At 30.7% G+C, this 20706-nt stretch overlaps 3 protein-coding genes across 3 annotated transcripts in view; 1 reads left to right on the top strand and 2 right to left on the bottom strand.

The window, feature by feature from the left end:
• LOC115889848 (zinc finger protein Xfin-like) overlaps positions 1–1820 on the bottom strand; it is a 42958-nt gene extending 41138 nt beyond the window's left edge. The window contains exon 1 of the mRNA XM_030909925.1: positions 1787–1820. Within this exon, the coding sequence (XP_030765785.1) occupies positions 1787–1820 (34 nt within the window). The remainder of the gene's footprint in view (positions 1–1786) is intronic.
• A 719-nt stretch (positions 1821–2539) lies between these two features.
• Positions 2540–8884, top strand: LOC115889935 (glycine-rich cell wall structural protein 1.0-like). The gene is made up of 4 exons (XM_030910040.1): positions 2540–2702; positions 6254–7018; positions 7582–7826; positions 8735–8884. Exons 1-4 carry the CDS (start codon positions 2645–2647, stop codon positions 8822–8824), a joined length of 1158 nt encoding a protein of 385 aa, XP_030765900.1. The 5' UTR covers positions 2540–2644; the 3' UTR covers positions 8825–8884.
• A 259-nt stretch (positions 8885–9143) lies between these two features.
• LOC115889871 (cuticle protein 64-like) lies at positions 9144–11495 on the bottom strand. Its single transcript, XM_030909954.1, has 4 exons — positions 11449–11495; positions 9554–9691; positions 9260–9431; positions 9144–9205 (listed from the first exon to the last, which is right to left on the bottom strand). The coding sequence occupies exons 1-4, from the start codon at positions 11458–11460 to the stop codon at positions 9165–9167; spliced, it is 363 nt and encodes a 120-aa protein (XP_030765814.1). The 5' UTR covers positions 11461–11495; the 3' UTR covers positions 9144–9164.
• Between the last annotated feature and the right edge of the window lie 9211 nt (positions 11496–20706).

Below are 20706 nucleotides of genomic sequence, written 5' to 3' on the forward strand. Positions count from 1 at the left end.
TATTACAATGTAACCTAAGATACGTAGTATACCAAGTTTGAGCCCAATCGAACGCCAGGAAATGGTATCGTAATATGGTACTATATTAAGGTACCACTTTATATGCATCATAGTACCATCATATTACAATGTCACCGAAAATACGTAGTATCCCAAGTTTAAGCCCAATCGAACGCCATGTACGTAATATAGTACTATATTATGGTACCAGTTGATATGCTTCATGGTACCATAATAATGCATTGTCATCAAAAATACGCAAGTATATATCAAATATGAGCTCAATCGAACGCCAGGAAATGGTATTGAAATATGGTACTATATTAAGGTACCACTTTATATGCATCATAGTACCATCATATTACAATGTAACCGAAGATACGTAGTATAACAAATTTAAGTCCAATCGAACGCCAGGAAATGGTATCGTAATATAGTACTATATTATGGTACCTCTTATTATGCTCCTTGGTACCATAATATTACAATATCACCGAAGGTACGTAGTATTCAAATTTAAGCCCAATCGAACGCCATGTATCGTAATATAGTACTATATTATGGTATCACTTGATATGCTTCTGAAAAAAACGGCGTCCAGTTGGCTGGAAAAGGACGATCGATGACATTTCCCATATAAATTTACATATAAAATTATAGTGATATTCATTTCATAGCTATCGCTAACGCCGTTTTTTCCCGATTATACAATATGAACTTGGTATGAACACAATCGAACGTCAGGAAGTGGTATCATAATACATACATATACAGTAGAACAATACTTATTATATTGTCGCCGAATTACAATGAAAATTCAGGATTCAATTATACAATCAAACATCAGGAAGTGATTGTAATTTAGCTCATAAGATTTAATTCCAACTAACATGGCAAACTGAAAAAAACAGCTCTGATCTATTTTAATATGTTTAAATGATGTAGCAAATTTGAAGGTAGGCTTTATCAGGAAGTATTACGATATGAATTACACAATGGCAACACTGCACAAAATTCTTTAAAATTTTGTTTGTAGAAAACTGTTTTCTTTTAAATTTATTGCCCTCTATTATGTAGTAGCGAAACTACGACATCAAAATATCTGATTTGGAGACAGGCTTTTAAAGCCTGTCTCCTTTTGCTACATGTAACGAGGCTTCTGTTGCGTAGCTAGATATTCTGTGCTTCTACCTATGTTGCTATATTATCAAGAAATTATTTTTTAACTAAAAACTAAAAAAAATTTTTTTCAAAAAATTCCAACAAATTGTTTTTTTGCGAGAAAAACCTTGTAATCGTGTTTTTGGGGTCGAAATATACTACCCCTTGCACTTATTTAAGACTCGCCCTGTAGATATTATTTACCAACAATTTATCTACGACCCGCGATAATTATGCTTTTGTATAAGATGGAGCTTCATACAGTACTTCCTTCCGATAGTGTAACTGCAAAATTGACATTGTAGCTTTGGTTTTACCATCAGTTTTTCGCAATCGTAGGTTTTATGAATCCTCAGGCTGTCTTTGTTTTTGTACAGCTTCCCACAGCCCTCGCATGTAAGTCTAATGCCTAAAAAACCAAAAAATACACTTTTAACCTGAGTAACTTTTGATTTGTAAGGTAAAAATTCACAATTTAACCACTGTACGCCGCTTTTATTTCGTCTCTCTGTCTGTCAAACGGAGATTTATATTTCTATTTATCTCTGTTGCATGTATTGAAATACACACCACGCAGATGAAGTGGTCAGGATGGTATAGGTAGGTATACATGTTACGGACTAACCTGGAATGGTAATCCTCCAATTTTTTGGACCCATACTGTCTAAAAACATTGTAAACATATATTTTACTGTTCTCTGATACCGTATGATCGGAAAGAACGGCGCCAAAGACGGCTGGGGAACAACAATCGATAATAATTTTGGCGAGGTAAATCTTCAGATGTCATTTGACTAAAATTTGACAAAAAAATTTGCGAAAAATTGACACTAATTATAAAAAGATTAAAAAAGGATAGAACGTATCCAGAAAAACAAATCTGTTTCCAAAAAAAAAAAAATTTTTCTGGAGTTTTAAACTACACACCATTTAAAAATAACTTTTACCCAATATAAAAATAAATTACAAACTTCTTAAATCCAACTGGCAGTAAGCGCCATTATAAAAATAAAGAAGAGTACGGGCCAAGTAAACGACGTCTAGGGCTTGACCTCGGCAAAATTGTTATTCCCCAGCACTCTTTGGCGCCGTTTTTTTTTCAATCATTACATTGGTACATTGTACGAGAAATAATGTGGTTTTAATTAATAATAAATTATTCTTTATTTTACATTAACATCGAATTTCATTAACAAATTCTTTGTTTATAGTATTAATTTCTGAATGAATTTCTCTCAGTTGTAACTAAATAAGATACGATAGTATTGCTCCACATTCTAACATAAACAAGATAACCTTAAAGGAACAAGAATTCAAAATAATTTAGTTTGTTGTAACTTTATATGAGTTTCAAGTAATTGTAACGGCAGATATCAGGCTCATATGGCACACGATTTTTTTGGTGTATAAAAGGACACACAAATTAGAATGCCTTATAGTTTAAAATTGTTTTTTCTAGTAGATAGATCTAGTAAAGTTCAAAATGTTTAAAATTTTGATTTTCTCTTGTGTCCTTGTGATTTGTAGCGCTGCAAATATAGGTAAGTTAAAAAAAATACGTTACACCTGAAGCTGTTAAACTTGAAATCACTTTGGTTTCATTATTTAGAATAAACTGAGTGCATTTTTTGTATTATGACATTAAAATGTTATGTAATAGCCAGGCACAGTTAGCCTGGGCCAAGATGTCAAGAAAAAAAATATATAAACTTTGAGTACTTTATTTTTTAAATGCCGATACCACTGGCTTCAAAAAAATATAAAAATTAAAATCGCCGACGTACAATTGGGGTCTCTACACAAATTTAAAAAAAAATTTTCAACCAAAGTAAAAAGCGCGCAAAAAGTTTTGTTAATAATAAATAACGACCATCATCACCAAAAGGTATGCTTACTTTTGCCCTCCTCCCTGTTTCTAAATCCAGGAGGTTGGGTCTCTGCACAAATTTAAATAAAAATAAACAAAAAAAATTTTTTCTAAGATTTTAATGATAAAATTTTACTTTATGATCATAAGTATTATTAAACAAGTAAAACTACAAACTAACAATTAAGGAAGTACAATTAATAACTTTAACACACACTGAATTTGGTCTAAAAAGGAAGAAAACAATTTGGTACTAGCTATAAGTAAATAAATAAATTTTAAACATGGTTACTGTTGTAGGAAGCAACACTCCTAAGGAGATTTTTTTTGACCAATTTGTCTGCCTGGCCTGGTGGAAATACCATTTGTTTAAAAAACGTGAACTTTTGAACTGATAATTTCCATTTAAAACTGAGTATAGATAGTGGAAGTGGATCTTTAAAAATTTGTCTGTCTTTATGTTGTTACGAAAATCCCGAAATAAAACAAGAAAAACATAAAAGTACCGGAATAAACAAATGCATTTTAATAGGATTGGCTCCCAAAATAATAGAAACCTACAAAAATATCAGAGCAATGTTTGAGATTTTGCAACACCATACTATTTGTGGAGTCAGTTCTTACACATTTGCCGCAGATCTAAAGTTGATAATGATTATATTGGGCCTTCAATCTTTATCATCATGCCATCCATGTGCCTGGTGTGATGTTAACTCAAAAAATTTACAGTCAAAGGGAGAACTAAGATCCATAAAAGATATTTCCAAATGGAGTACATTATAGAACGAGGAGAAAAGTGGAAATTTAAAAGAAACAAAAAAGTACAGTATTGACTTTTTTAATAGTTATTTTTTGCAAATTTTAATTAAAATTTTTAGAGAATTGCGTCAACATCCCTTTAATAACTGGTGATGACAATCTTCCAATTATCAACTATATATTTATTTAGATGGGAGTTGTACAAAAAATGTACGATTCTCTAAAAAAGGACTTTCCGGAAATTGCTGAAAGCTGGCTAAGAAGTTTTGGGATACAATTAGTCCATTACAGCAGATTTAATGGAAATAATGCCAGACACTTGCTTAAAAAAGTTGACGTCCTTAAGCACTAGATCCTGGTACTTACTTTGTAACAAAACTTTATTTTATTATTGTTATTTGGACACTAAGCCCTTTGCTTATTTTTTTTAGACAACAAATACATAGAGGTATTTTGTACCTTCAATGATGTGGTAGCCAGCTGTTTAAAAAAATAAGAGATACGAAAATCAGTTTTACTCCAAAAATTCACGCTGTTGTTCACCATATACTGGATTTTGTTAGTATTTCACAGAAAGTATTGGGCTTTTACTCTGAGCAAGCCTCAGAGCAGATGCATCATTCTTTTAAGTTGTTCTCAAAAAACTTTAATTCAAATCCGAGATCACAAAAACTATCAAAAAAATCTCCTTAGGAGTGTTGCTTCCTGCAACAGTAACCATGTTTAAAATTTATTTATTTACTTATAGCTAGTACCTAATTGTTTTCTTCCTTTTTAGTCTAAATTCAGTGTGTGTTAAAGTTATTAATTGTACTTCTTTAATTGTTAGTTGGTAGTTTTACTTGTTTACTAATACTTATGATCATAAAGTAAAATTTTATCACTAAAATATTAGAAAAAAAATATTTTTTTGCTTTTTCTATTAAATTAAAGTCTATTTTTATTTAAATTTGTGCCAAGACCCAACCTCCTGGATTTAGAAACAGGGAGGGGGGCAACAGTAAGCATACCTTTTGGTGATGATGGTCGTTATTTATTATTAACAAAACTTTTTGCGCGCTTTTTACTTTGATTGAAAAAGTTTTTTTTTTAAATTTGTGTAGAGACCCCAATTGTACGTCGGCGATTTTAATTTTTATATTTTTTTGAAGCCAGTGGTATAGGCATTAAAAAAATAAAGTACTCAAAGTTTATATATTTTTTTTCTTGACATCTTGGCACAGGCTAGCTGTGCAGGAAAACACTACCGTATGTCCTCAGATTGTCTTTGCAAGATAAAAAAAAACTTCTTCATTATTGACATTTTGAGAAAAATGCATTCTACATAAAAAAATTTGCTTGTTCTAAAATGGTTAATCCCGTTTATAGTTTTTCAAATTTCCATACCGTTTTAGAGAAAATTAACAAAAACATGAAAATATGCTTGAATTTATTTTAGTCCTAAAAATCAAAAGGCGTTTCTATGGTAATATAATTTCGATTTCATTCTTTGATACATGGTTATTATTAATTTCGATTAACGTCATATTTTTTACTGTTGTTAAAGTATCGCATGCTTGGTCCTGGTTTTGTGAAAGTCTTGCACTGGTCGGTCTTGGTCTTGGTATTGCAGATCTTACGGTAGTCTGTCTTGCTTTTAGTGTAAACCCAAGCTCAAGACCAGTCTTTAGAGATTAACTTCTGGGTGTAAAGTAAAGGCTTGAGATTTTTTATAACAAACGGAAATAAAAATATATTTTTGATCTTCCTGGGTGGTGGTTTATTTTTTTTTCTGAAATCATATATCTTTTTAAAAATGAGATATTGAAAATGAGATGATTTGATTTTTTTTAAATCATTTATTTTTGTTCGGATACCATAATAAAATAAATTTATAAGTAGTAATGAAAGTAGTAAAAGAAAAATAAAAGAGGTTTTCTTAATGCAACCTAATGAAAATAAATGTATTGCTCATGCATCTGTAGATGTCAGTAGTGTATACCAATCGCTTTTTTGATTTTAAAGATCATAACATAAATAAACATAGCATAACGTAAAAATTAAAAATAAAAAATCAAAATTAAAAAATAATCATACACTAAAAGTTTGAAGCTTTTTGGTTTTACCTTAATAAGTAATAATTGTTATCAGGTAATAATTGTTAATTTTGAAGTTTAACTTGGATATAATGTCATTTTAACAGAACGTCAACGGTTTTTATAGACGTATCTGTTTAAAAAAAAAAACTAGTGTTCTCGAATAGAAAGCGGCAACACTGTAACGCTGAAAATACGTTAATTTGATAAAACAGGTACCTTTATAAAGCACCAAACGTTCTAAATAAAAATACTTACAACTGATTCGACCTGAGTATATTAAAACAAGCATTTTTAAAGTTGTTTGAATGACAACTAAATATAAAAAAAAAACGGAATCTAGAACGTTTTTATAAGAACATATCATTCTTTTTTTATTGCATATTTTCAGGATTCACCGGCTTTGGAGCATCAGGAGGTGCTGGGGGAAGCAATGGCGGTTCTGGTAATTCTGGAGATGCCGGGAACGCAGGATCCATGTCGGGAGGTAACAATGGAGGAAACAATGGTTTCGCAGGTGGAAATAGCTTTAACGGATACTCCTTCGGCATAATCACTGGCTCCGGACCCGGAAATACCGGTGACGCGAGTGGCACCACTCCAGGAGGAGCTTCAGGATCCATGGGAGCCAACGGAGCATCAGCTGGACCAGCCGGTAGCTTTGGAGGCTTCAATTTCGGAGACCCTAACTCTTCTGGCAGTTCAAACGGCGCCGGCGGCGGATTTGGAGGATCGAATGGCAATTTTGGCGGTTTTAACTTCGGAAATGCCGGCGGTTTCTTTAGAGGTGGATCTGGAAATAATGGAGGTTCAAATGGAAACTCTGGTGGAGGTTTTAGTTTTGGAAACGCCCCTGGCTTATTTGCTGCTGCATCTGGACCTAACGGAGGTCCAGGAGGTTCGAATGGAAACGGTGGAAACCCGGGAAATAACGGCGGTTCTTTTGGTGATGCTGGATCAGCTGGGGGCAACGGAGGTTCAAATGGACCTGCCGGAAGCTTCGTAGGGTTCACTTTCGGAAACCCAGGTGGTTTCTTTGGAGGTCCAGGTGGAGCAAATGGAATGAATTCGGGTAATGCTGGAAGTTCTGGAGGTAACGGAGGTCCAAACGGAGCAGCTGGTGGCTCTAATATGGGAGTAGGAGGTGGCGCAAGTGGTAATTATAAATATCTATAGTAACGATTCTTTGAAATATGACAAATATATTAAAATAATTTCGGACTACCACTGTCTATTCTGTTGGGCGTAATCAAGCGTGAGATTGTCCACTGAAGACCCCAGCATTAGTACGTTTTATATATGGCATGGTGTAGAAATATCCATAGTTCGATTGCTAAAGATGTTATTGCTGTTTAATATAAAAACGGTGTCTTTAAATTTGCGCATTTTCCATTGAGATTCCTTGTGGACAACCCAGCCTTCCAATACAATACATAACCCCATCTCTCTGTGTCTCTGAGTATGCTTTTTAAGTCTTACATTTACAGGACATTTTGTCTCTCCAATATACGAATATACAACTCACCACACTCACAGTGTACCTTCTAGATGCACTCTTTCTCTTGTTTCAATGTTTCCGGTATTATTTTGATTAAAACGCATTTTATAGTAGCTCCAAACTAAAAACGACATTTTCACATGTCCAGGGTGTCCCATTTTGTTACAATTCGATATAACCAAATTAATCATAAGATTGATCGTTTTTCAAATATTATATAGGCGCAGGTGGAAATTTTATGGGCTTTGGTGGTTCCGGACCCAATAACGGAGGACAGGGAGGTTCAAATGGAGGTACCAATGGTGGAATGGGAGGTGATAATAACTCTGGTGGAGGTAATGATAATAGCAGACATACATCTATTAGTTTTGCAGCCATTCCTGCCGGACCTCCTATAGTTTACCCGACAGCTTTCAGTAGCCAATCTCGTTTTGATGTGGTACATCCAGGATCGATTGTTCAAAGTGTAAGTGTGTACAGAGTGTACTAGTGCAGTTGGCAAAAACTTCTGTCATATTGTACAGTGCTTATATTTTATTTTATCCCACATTTAATACGGTTTTAATTAAATTAAATTCTGTCACAAACGATATAATTATCATAGTTATAAATTGTATTTTGTAAACGAATGCTTGCAATGAACTGTCAGTAATACTGTCTTTGCTGATCATATCTGCCGTAAATTTTGGCTAATGTTATACTATGAACTGTTTGTCTGCTTTTGCTTTATTGATTTGTTCTACCATTGTAGAGATTTGTTGGCCATTCCTGTGACTGCGTTTGCAACGCTGCAAAAGGGCTCTGAGCCTAAGAATGACATTGATTTGATGAAAACAAATTATATGTGCAACTATACATAAATATCTAAATGGGAAAGAATAAACATATTAACATTTGTGTATATTTTAATCAAATTTCTATAGAACTGTTAAAAAGAAAAGTGTGCCATGTATTTTTGAAAGGAAAAAACAATCTGCTATCTAATAAACTTCTAATATAAAGGGTGTATCATTAAAAAACATAGTTTATGCAAATAACTGGCATTTGAGAATTAATCCCACTTCTGATAATAGGAAATGGAACTTGACTAAAAACTCTATGATTTTTTATTTATTGGATGAAAAAACTTTTAAAAATAGGACAAAAAATGCAAAAACTGTACTATAAACTTCCTTAGTACTTATTATTATCTTTAAAAGTATTTTTATAATGAACAAGTTATTAAATTATCGTAAAAAGTGTAATTTTCAATTATAAATGGGTCCTTTTTCATTTTGTTTCTAAAAAATACGTATTGACCATTTTTCAGCATGTTTTTGGAAACTATTTTGGTCTGTTTCTATTGTACTATATAATATTTTTTGTTTATTTCAGACTGTATCACAAGTACCAGTGGTTGGAGCACATATCACACCAGTAGCGTTCACCATTGGTCATCATCACCATCACCATGGAAGTTATTAATCCACTTCCAAGATTTTTTTACCATTTTCTACGCTTATATTTCAATTAAGAGTCTATAGAAATAAGTAAATATACCGGGCGTCTTACAATGTACAGTTTTTTTAATAAGCTTTATTATTTCCTGTTATTATTAAGAATATTAAATGCATTATGATGGAACTATTAAGATGTTTTTATACCGTTTTTTTATAGCAGGAACCGGTGTTTCGACATAGTTTGGCCTTATTATTTAATTCAATTTAATAGAAATACAGATAATTTTAATTCATTTTTATTGTTAACAAGTTAAAACAATTAATAACACTGTTAATCTACCTAACAAAAAAATAGTTAAATCCTTTCAATACTTGGCATAGCCCAAACCGCCCAGTCCATAGCCTCCTACAAAATAAAGTAATATTAATATTATTATATATAATAATAAAAAAGATTTACCATAACTAACAACAGTAAGGGCCGGAGCTGGATATGGGATTGGAGCAACTTTAGCTACAGCAATGGGAGCTGCAACTTTTGTAAAAACAGGAGCTGTAGCTACAGTTTTGGTCACAATTGGAGTTGGGTTTAGTGACAAAAGATTACTGTTTTGGTATGATGTAGCTGCAGCCTAGTTATAGGAAGAAATTTAAATATGTATACTATGTAGAATAGTAATGAATGACAATTAACAAAAAATGGAGAGTCTACCAATTCTAAATAACGTTTACATATTAATGATCTTATAATTACCTTAATAGCAATAGCTGGTGCTGGAATAGCAACTTTTGGGGCAGCTATAGCATATCCACCGTATCCACCATATCCATATCCTTCATCGAGATTTATAATACCCGCAGATGCATAAGAAATGATAACAATAAGAAGAATCTAAAATTAATATTTACAATGAATTAGGCAACTAATATACCATATGGTTGAAGAGAAACGATAAAATTTGTATTTAGGGTGTTTAAAAAAGTAGTTTTAAAGTTATACAGGGTGTTTCAAAAACATCTGTGATTCCTCACGTAAAAATAAGATTTATATTTCATATCAACCTAGGCCCGATTCTGCTTTGTTTCGTAGCTACCAAGGGCGTAGATAAGGGGGGGGTACTGGGGGACAGTACCCCCCCCCCTGACGCTTGACGAGATACGAGAATTGAAATAGTCATTGACTATGAAAGGATTTTTTTTAATTAAAATCCGACATAAGAACACTTTGTATGCTTTTAATTATGTTGATTTATCGTTTATAATATGTTCGACCTAATTAAAAGCACACAAAGTGTTCTTATTGGCCAGGACAGATTAGTGGGGTTAACTCTAATCAATATCCATAAAGATATTGAAATAAATGTTGATGCTGTTATTGATAGGTTTTCGAAACAGCGTACTAGAAAACTTGATTTTGTTTTGTAGTTTTATTTATAGTTTATAGTTTTTATAGTTTTTTTTGATAGTTTAGAGTTTTTTTTTATAGTTTATAGAAAATTAACTAATAAACGTCGTTGTTTCATTTTTGTTTATGTTATTTACAAATCTATATTTTAATTTTTGTGTTATGTTTTTATATCTTTTTGAAGACAAAAAAATCGCCGTCGTTTTAATTCGACAAAAAAATTCCGACGGTGATTTTTTTGCGACTTAATCATAGTACCACCCCCATAGCATACACCTATCTACGCCCCTGGTAGCTACAGGGTGTTAGTGTCTTCCTTTTTTTTTCGATTTATTATAAATTTCTTCCAAGCGCCAGTAGCGATTTGAATGACATTTTGAGGGTAAAAGTTACTTTAACTATTACATAACTTAATGCTAAAAAAGTGTCGACACATTCACCACAGACGTGCATATGGACTATCTCTGGAACAATTTTCTAAAAAAACATCTACACCACTGACTTTTGCTCTAGTATTGTATAGGTCGTTTTTGATTAATTTTATAAATATTTATATTTATTATTAAAATTTATTACTACCCACAGCAAATTCAAAAAAATAATCGTAATTAATATAATTACAAAGGACCTAATTCTTCTGCAACCATTTTTATAGGAACCTTTCTTCATTTTTTTATGGAGAATCAATAATTTTTTTTTATTTAACAATTTGACATTCAAATTTTTAAAGGTTGCTATTAGACTTGAACTAAGAGAGATTAATAACATTGCGTTTATCTCAACAATAAGATCGAAATCGACATAATATCACAATATCAATGAAGAGACAACTTTTCCAAAAAGTCCTACACAATTGTGCCAACAAGATAAAGTCAGTGGAAAACAGTTTCTTTTGTTAGAAAAATATTCTAGTGGTAACTTTTTTATCATAATAAAATTGAAGATAGAAAAAATATGAAGATAGTGTGCTTTCATTGTAGTAATACTCTCATAAAGTTTCAGTATCCTATCGATTTTCGTTTTTTAGATAAAAATTAAAAAGATTATTTTTCGCCACATTTTTACTGATCCAGATGGTAGATTTTAGAAAATTTATATAAAAAAATACTGTTTTAAACATGGAATCCCCCATAAAGTTTTTCTTTGTTTTGGACTCCCTGCATACAATATATTTTAAGAAACATCAGTATATATTTTATCGATCATCATAATTTATTCTATAAAGAGTCAAAAATTTAACTTACCAGTTTGAACATTTTGCCGTAGTTTATTTACTTGAATGCAAGAATAAGTAACTAATACAATAACACTGCAATTTTATGAATGATAATGCACTATGGTTCACTCTTTTATAGGTATATACTATAAGTAAACGAGGACTCCACCTCCCCAAGAATCAACTAATCAAGTCGTGTCAAAAGAAAACAATTTTCTAGCACAAGGGCTCCTAGATTTTTTCGATCTTATTCTATTGGAAATGGCAATTTCAGATTTATGTAATTGGTTTTTCTTCTATGCTAATCTAAGAGGTGTAGCAGGACTGTATTCAGGAATACAAGTCCATACGTGCACAGAGCTACTTAAATATACTATAGTGCAAAATAAGCTAATAAAATTGTGGAATACAGGTAATTCTGTAATTTTTTATTATAATAAAATTACACAAGGTGATCCTGTATTCCTATAAAGCTATCAATATTCTAAAGTCCAAGCAAATAGGCCTTCGCATAGAAATATACAGGGTGTTTCAAAAAAACATGTGCCATCTCTCGTGGGGAAATTCCTCACGTAAAAATAAGATTTATTTGTCATAATTTTCTTCCAAGTACTTTAAGCGTTTCGAATGAAATTTTGAGGGTAAAAGTTACTATAAATACGACATATTTTACAGCTAAAAAAGTGTCGACATATTCACCAGGGACGTGCATATGGATTATCACTGGAATAATGTTCTTAAAAAGAGCATGTACGCCACTGACTTTTTCTCTGTTGTTAGCGAAAGCGAAATAGTGTAAGCCGTTTAATGCCGATTAAAAGTTGTCTCTTAATATTTTGTTGATTTCGGCCTCCTTGATGAGATAAACGCAATTTTATAAATTTGCCTTGATCCAAGTCTATACGAACCTTTAAAAAAATTAATAGAATTAACTTGCAAAAGTTTTAAATAAGTAGTCATTGATTCCTCATCAAAAAAATATGAAAGAAAGTTCCTATAAACATGGATATGGAAATGCATAGTTTTAGAGTTACAGGATGTTAAACCTTTTTAAAATTAGATTTTCTGTAATTATCTTAAATACTATTTAATATAAATCCTAACTTAGGTAATTTTAAATATTTTATTAATATTATACAAATATTCCACCAGAAATGTTAATTGTTCTTTATTAATTAGAGTTATTACTTGCCCTAAAGTTTGTATACAAGGATTAGAAAAAAAGAAAAAAAACTCTAAAATACTTTTGAATATACCTGTAGATTGGTTACGGACCTGTTGTTGAAGCAGATCGTTTGTATTTAAATGAAACTCGATTATAAAAAATCAAACCTGGTTAACAAGTTTAATTTTTGCTATTTAGCGTATCTGTGCTCTGGTAAATTAATCATAAAGTTGCTTTGTGGGTCGAATTTTTTTTAAAAACATCTTTTAATGGTAAATTAAAATTAATGGGTACCTATATATTATTGGAAAATATTGTCTATTATAATGCTAAGAATGAAAAATTGTTATATTTTAATAAGCAATAAATTTATAAAGAACAGAAGATAACTTTATTAGGTACTATATGAATACAACTGTCATTATAATTTTCTTTTATAATTTATGGAGTTGGTTTTTAAGAAACAGTTTTTGATGTTTCATAAAGTACTTTTTAAAGTTTTTCAAGACTAATTTGTTAGACAAAATTTTAAAAACGATTAAAAATAAAAAGATTTTGAAGTTCTTAATTATTAGTAGATCATATCCTTTGAAGAAAAAAAAGTGCAAACGTAAAACCACAGCCTATTCATAACCAGCCTGTCGATATACGATCATAAGTATGGAAATCTGCAGATCTACCCAGATATTCGTGTATTTTTTGTTATTTGAGTCTCACAAACGAAATTGACGTGTTTTTGAATTTTCTGAAAAAAAAAATTACCCTGGCCGTTATGCCTTGCGGAACGGTTTCGATGGGCCACCCTGTATAAACAGCAATGATACCTACCATACACAACAGAAAATTTCGAATGTAAGATTATTCTTGAAGAAGAAATCATGAATTTATATTCATGATTTCTTCTATAGATAGTGGATATAGTGTCGAGCAAGGGAAGACAGACGACATCAATAAATGACAGAAAATTCAATTTGCCTGTTAATTAAAATGACAGTCACAATTGTCGCTGTCAGGGATCTTCCCGCTGACATACTGTCCGCACTATACTGTCATATTTTATAACAAACTAAAAGAATATTAAAAACCAGTCTACGACACAAGAAGTATTTTATTTATTACATCTAAATTGCAACACAAATAAAAAAATCTTAAGGCTGCTTTATAGTGACATTTAAATAAATAAAATATTATCTAATGTTATATACATGGTAGACATAATATATGCAAATCTTTATTTGACAGATTCAGATCATTGTGTACATATATAATTATTCGAGTTTGTCTTTGTAATATGACAGGAAAACATACACCAATGCAAAAATTAATTTAATGCCATTAAATTCGACTAATTGAGATTGTTTAAACATTAATAAACTATACACAAACATATTTTTATATCGTTTATAAAATAATAATTATTTTTAATAAAAAAAAACAATATACCTAAAACTCCAAATAAAAAATAAAACACAGACTTCCTAAAATTATAGAAATAAATATTTAAAACTCTTGTAAGATCATTTAAAATTATAAAATTATCAAGAACACACAAATATTTTTATCTGTTTTATATAATATAACAGTCATTTTTATATAAAAAAAAAACACACCACAAACTATATTCCCCAATAAGAACATACTACAAACTTCAAAAACAATTAAAACCTTTAACAATTACAGAACTGTCAAGAAAAATAACACAAAATTAACTTTCATTGTTAATTTAGACTGGCTCAACAAAAATAATATCGATGATTAAAAAAAGTAGACGTCGCAGTAGGCGTTGGCACAACATTTTAAATCGAGTTTTGCTCTATATTGAGAACGCCTAATCGTTGATCTTTATAACAGTCACAGTGACAGGTTTATATTTTTTTTACTATACTATTGTTTATGGAGAATTACTGATGGTAAAAGTCTGAATTTTTGCCTGAAATGAAAGCCCGAATGAAAGCCAAAAAAATTATACCGATAGCCGATAGTTCATATTCTTATTTTTTATAAACAACAATAATTTCAGATTTTTACATTTACCGTAATTTTTACCTTGAACAACCCTGTATTTTAGTAAATTCAAACCTATATTAAGCATCAAAACTAAAATATAAACAATATACAGGGTGGTCCGAACTGTATTCCGGAAATTTCGGCGGCATATTCTGCAGATAAAAATAAGTAAAAAAGTTCGTATAAATGTATGTTCTAAAATAGGTACTTAGTTTCGGAGACTACAGGGTGTAGAAGTTTCATTTTTATTTTGATTTTTTCCAAATAATTTCTGAAGTAACGTCAATATTTCGATGAAAATTGGTGTTTGTGCGTTTGCTGGCATGATAATTTTGATGTCAATATGACTCCTACTAGTAGAGGGCGCCACCTACATATTTTTAACTGGTTTGAAGAGTAATAACTTTTCTTCTGTACCTGTATAAAACCACTGAGTAAAAAAATATACATTTACGACGTTTTTTACGTAAAAAAGGTCTCTTGGTAAAAATCGCTACGAGTAATCCCAAGTAGCATTTTCAGGACTTGCGACCACATGTTTACTAAACACAACGTTGGATTAGTTACAAAAAATAGTTAGCTCCGTACCTTAGGTATTAAAATAAATATACACGTTATTGTGACGTTGTGCTGACGTTGAACTAGTACTATAGTCTGTAAAACGAATAACTTTGAATTTGACAGTTCCCGCGGGCTTTTCTAGTGTTAATTTTATTAGGTTAGCAACTTGCGGCCATGCTGACGCAATGCCGTCTCTAATAGAACAGCCTCGGAGCGAGATTTATGACGTCACGCTAGTTAGATACTACTGATTAATAAATATGTTGTAGAATACATGGAAAACATAATTATTCCTCGTATTTTTGGTTAAATGATATAGTTTACATGAAATATACATAATATACAGTTAATAAATACAATATATATACCTATTTATAGTAATAAATACTTTGGCAGATAAACTATGAACCATACAAATACAGCAAATGTTTTACAATATGGCTGAAATCGTACTCTATAGTCAATGTAGATAGTTTTTGTGTTAAGAATAATAATTTAAAAAAATATGTGGTCATCTTTTGACAAGTTTATATTAGTCTATTAATTGCAGTAAACATTATAATATATAAATAAATTTTGTGAATGCAAATAATAATACATCACTATTAGTAGATATTGAATGTTTTTTGTTAAATTAGATCGATTTTCGAACCCCAAAATTTAAAATATATTTTGCATTTTACCCATTATCTTATGTACCACCTATTCATTATTTGTATATTGTAAAACATTTGCTGCATTTGTGTGGTTCATAGTTTATTTGCCAAAGTATTTATTACTATAAATATGTATATACTATATTGTATTTATTAACTGTAAATTATGTATATTTTAAGTAAACTATATCATTTTTAAAATACAAACCAAAAATACGAGAAATAATTATGTTTCCATGTGTTTTCCAACATATTTATTAATCCGTAGTATCTAACTAGCGTGACGTCATAAATCTTGCTCCGAGGCTGTTCTATTAGAGACAGCATTGGTCTACTATTTTGAAATGTCAAAAGCTGATGACATTTTACTTTTGTCAATTATGACATTTCGTGTTAATTTTTGCAAGAAGAGTTCGTCACTTGTTTTATTATTTTCCTTTTCTATTTCACGAAAGTAAAAAGAGTTACCTATCTGATTCATTTAGGCACTCAATTTAAAGAATATCAGTAACTTTTTTGATAGAGGGATTTTATATTTGCCATGTTGGTAAAAAATAACGGTCAAAATTCAAAGTTATTCATTTTATAGACTATACAACAAAGTAAAAACTTCTGCGACGTCGAATAAACGTTGTCTTGTAACCTTTTTTGCTTAAGTGATCTTTAGGTGATTTGGACAACGTAGTTACAATGTTGGGCAATAAAGAGTTTTCCGACGTCACTTTCAGGACCTATTCCAACGCTATTCAAACGTCGTCTGTTTTACTAATTCCAACGTTGTTTAGATTTCCTTATTCTTACGTTGGTAGGACGTCGAGCCACTACCTTTTTGCAACTGTATTGAACCATAACCTTAAATCTTAAATTTTCACTTCATTGTTCTGTTCAGTCAGATAGTTCAGTGCTATTTTTGTTTTTATAAAAAAACTTAATGAAAGGTACATATAAAACTAAATTTAAATATACATCGACATATTACCGATACTTTATCCACTCCCTCGTTAATTTAGAATATAGAGGGCGGCACAAGCTAGACTCTAGGATGACTAAATTAGACAATCTTGCGACTAGTATACTACCTGTTAAGGCTGAACTGCGACTTTATTAGTCCAGTATGCGACTACTCGAACTACTCCATCTTAATCTCCAAAACAACAAAGTGAAAGCCGCCATGTTGTTGAATAAGAAAATGTTTCGTTCCTAAAATAGCAATTCCTGCTTTTTGAATACATTAACTTGAAATATTTGACCCTAAACAATACGCGGAAACAATTTTTTCGACTACGAATAAATTATTCTCATTTTGCTAAAAAAATTCAAGAAATTTTTTAAAACTTCTTTAATTTTAAGGCCTCAAAGTAGAAATAATACATTTATCAATAAAGTTGTTTGCGTTAAACTTTTTTGCCTTGGGTAACGAGTTACAGAGTCGGTTAAAGTGTTTCAATAATTATGATCTTCAAACATCCTCCACACTTAAATACTTTTGTTTTGTTTTCCTTTACTGCCATCTGGCATATGTCTCTAACTAAATCATAAAAATAATATTTTTACTACAATTATCCCAATTTAGATAAAACGCGACTTAAACACCATATTATTATAGTTTTGTATTTCTGTGAATTAGGATTTTAAACAACGTTGCAGTTTGTACCAAATTAGGCTGCTAACCAACGTCGGTACCCAACGTCGTTTCGACCCAAAAATTATTCTCCAAACTAGTGCAGACTAGTGTTGGCACGAGGTTGTGCCGACGTTGCGCCCCGACGCGACGTTTGGTCGCGTTACACAACGTTGTCTCGACGTCCAAATGCTGCTTGGGATGGTTTTCGAGATATTTGGAATCGACATTATCAATACTTGTCATTGACAGAAATTAAACATATCGACTAAATAGTTATTAGACTGAAATCATAAATTTGAAATGGTTTTGTGTCAAAAGTTCAACAGAAACTTTCATCATTTTTTGCAGAAAAAAAATATGATTAATTTAAAAAAATTAAAATTTCCCAAATTTATTATTTCAGTAAAAAACTATCTACTCAACGTGTTTATTTTTCGGCAATAATGACATGTATTTTGTCTATTGCCATTCTAAATATCTTAAGAACGGTTGCTCGTAGCGATTTTTACACAGAGATATTTTTTTACGTAAAAAGTCACAGAAATGAATATTTTTTCGGTCGGTAGTTTTATACAGGTACGGACAAAAAGTTATTACGCTTCAAAACAGTTAAAACACATGTAGGTGGCGCCCTTTACTACTAGGAGTTATATTGACCAAAATCAATTTCTCATGTCAAAAAACTCCCAGACACCAATTTTCATCCAAATATTGACGTTATTTCAGAAATTATCTAGAAAATATCGAAATAAAAATGAAACTTCTACACCCTGTATCTCTGAAAGGAAGCATTTTAGGACATGCATTTATACGAACTTTTTTACTTATTTTTATCTGGAATCGGAATACAGTTCGGATCTCTGTAGATTTATCATATTTTTAACAAGTAATTAAAAAAATATATTACAGTTTTAAACCAATTAGCTGTAAACGGTCTACTGCTACTCTGACATTCTTGTCATTGATGTCATCGAATCATAGGCTCTTCCCAAATACTGTGATGTCGACATAAGAAAATCAGCATAGTTTCCTCCATGCTTCTTAATCATATGTTGTTTTAAATTAAATTTTCGTTTACATCTGTAGTCGCACAAAAGGCAAGTGCATTCCTTCATTTTGCCACAGTCAAAAGCCTGGTGGACCTTCAAGGTGTTTTTGTTCTTGTAGAACTTTTTGCAGGCTTCGCATTGATTAATTTCTAAAATAAAATTGATATATATATTTAAAACACACTGTATATTTGAGAGGATTCGTTAATGTTGCCATGCAAAAAAGTTAAACACAAACGAGCTTCACAAACATTATATTTTATTCCTTATTGATAATATCAAATGATTCACACTTATATAACAGATAATTCAATACCCAACTACAGATAGATATGATGTTGGTTAATTAAAGATGCGCAATAGGTTAAGTTCAGGAAACTCTTTCAAAAAAATGAAGCCAATAATATGAAATTGGATATTAGATAACCTGGACATATATGTAACAGAAAAATAAACTTATAATACTCACATAATACTAAGATTTAAGAGATAAAAAGATCTTATAATTATTATATCACAAAAAATTATGTACAAAATTCAGTTGTAATTTTTAACCATACTCCATTAGATATGTCTATAAACAATTATATATAAAAGTGGTAAACTATATGGCTAACCAGTATCTATAAATGTTTAAATAATAGATATATTAATTTAATATACTATCTAGGTTGCCATATTTTCAAAATATTCTGTTTTTTAACTAAAAATGAAAAAAAACATTTTTTTTCCAAAAAATACAAAATTTTTAATTTTTTTTCGAGAAAAAACAAACTCATAGACGTGTTTCTGGGGTTGAAACCGAGGTTGAAACATACTACCTTTAGAAATACTTTATTTAAACATTTATTTTTAAGACTTCTTCCCCATTTTTAAAGCATCCAAATATTTTTACAGACTTTGAATAGAGTATGATTCATTCTTCACAATACCTTATACAGGGTGTTTCAAAACAAATGCGAAAAACTTTAGGGGGTGATTCCTTGTTCAAAATAAAGGGTAGTTTGCTTTATAAACGTTGGGTCAAAAGTCAACCATTAGGGAGATATCGCGGTACAAAGATGGCGGAAAAATAATGTTTTTATTTTTTATCTTGAAAACGAAAAGAGATAGACTAATGAAATTTTATGGAAGCATTACTGTTATGAATACACACTTTCTGGTAATTTTTTCACTTTTTTAAAATGAGTGGAAGGGGTTGAAATAAACTACCCCTATCATTCTTGTTAACAAAATTTAAAGAAAAATCTTATCAAACTGCAAAAAAATTAATTTGGATAGTTTAGTTTGTTTAGAAACTTTTTTATCTCTTGTGTTTTTTTGATAAAACTCACTGATTTGAAATTAAAAAATAAAATGTAAAGCATTACATGTCAGGACAAAAAACATTTTTAGATTAAGAATCTAGTGATAATAACGATAATAATAATCATCTAGATAATAACGTATTGCAGTAGAGTAATGTCAAATAAAATAATATTAGGAACTTCTAAAAAGTAACAGCGGGCGACTAGATTTTTTTCCTAAAAAATTACAGCAGCCCACTAGATTCTTTATCAGAAAATGTTTTTGTCCTGGCATGTAATGCTTAACATTTTATTTTTAATTTCAAATCGGTGAGTTTTATCAAAAAATACAAGAGATAAAAAAGTTTCTAAACAAACTAAACTATCCAAATTAATTTTTTGCATGTGTTTGATAAGATTTTTCTTTAAATTTCGTTAACAAGAATGATAGGGTAGTTTATTTCAACCCCTTCCACTCATTTTAAAAAGTGAAAAAATTACCAGAAAGTGTGTTTTCATAACAGTAATGCTTCATAAAATTTTATTAGTCTATCTCTTTTCGTTTTCAAGATAAAAAATAAAAACATTATTTTTCCGCCATCTTTGTACCGCGATATCTCCCTAATGGTTGACTTTTGACCCAACGTTTATGAAGCAAACTACCCTTTATTTTGAACAAGGAATCACCCCCTGAAGTTTTTCGCACTTGTTTTGAAACACCCTGTATATTATTTTTCTGACTTAAATTAGCTTTGTTTGTACAATGTAGCAGTTTTAAACTAAGTATACACTCGACATATTAAGTAAAAAATGGCAAATTTCTTCAAAAATAACACAAATCCTGTTAAAATGTCAAAATAAGACACAATAATTCTTGTTAAAATACCTAATAGTTGTACTAGATTAGATATCAAAACATTTTTGTTGTTTAATATTTG

Source organism: Sitophilus oryzae, unplaced genomic scaffold (assembly GCF_002938485.1).
Source record: "Sitophilus oryzae breed Bouriz unplaced genomic scaffold, Soryzae_2.0 scaffold_857_pilon_pilon, whole genome shotgun sequence".
Classification (NCBI taxonomy): Eukaryota; Metazoa; Arthropoda; class Insecta; order Coleoptera; family Curculionidae; genus Sitophilus; species Sitophilus oryzae.

What these genes read in the sequence shown, in the direction of transcription:
- LOC115889871 (XM_030909954.1), bottom strand. An exon ending in CACCAGCTATTGCTATTAAG is followed by an intron (nt 9,432 to 9,553) that starts GTAATTATAAGA and finishes TCCTATAACTAG; the next exon opens with GCTGCAGCTACATCATACCA. An exon ending in CCTTACTGTTGTTAGTTATG is followed by an intron (nt 9,206 to 9,259) that starts GTAAATCTTTTT and finishes TTTATTTTGTAG; the next exon opens with GAGGCTATGGACTGGGCGGT.
- LOC115889935 (XM_030910040.1), top strand. Translation starts at nt 2,645, where the DNA reads ATGTTTAAAATTTTGATTTTCTCTTGTGTCCTTGTGATTTGTAGCGCT. An exon ending in TTGTAGCGCTGCAAATATAG is followed by an intron (nt 2,703 to 6,253) that starts GTAAGTTAAAAA and finishes GCATATTTTCAG; the next exon opens with GATTCACCGGCTTTGGAGCA. An exon ending in CAGGATCGATTGTTCAAAGT is followed by an intron (nt 7,827 to 8,734) that starts GTAAGTGTGTAC and finishes TGTTTATTTCAG; the next exon opens with ACTGTATCACAAGTACCAGT.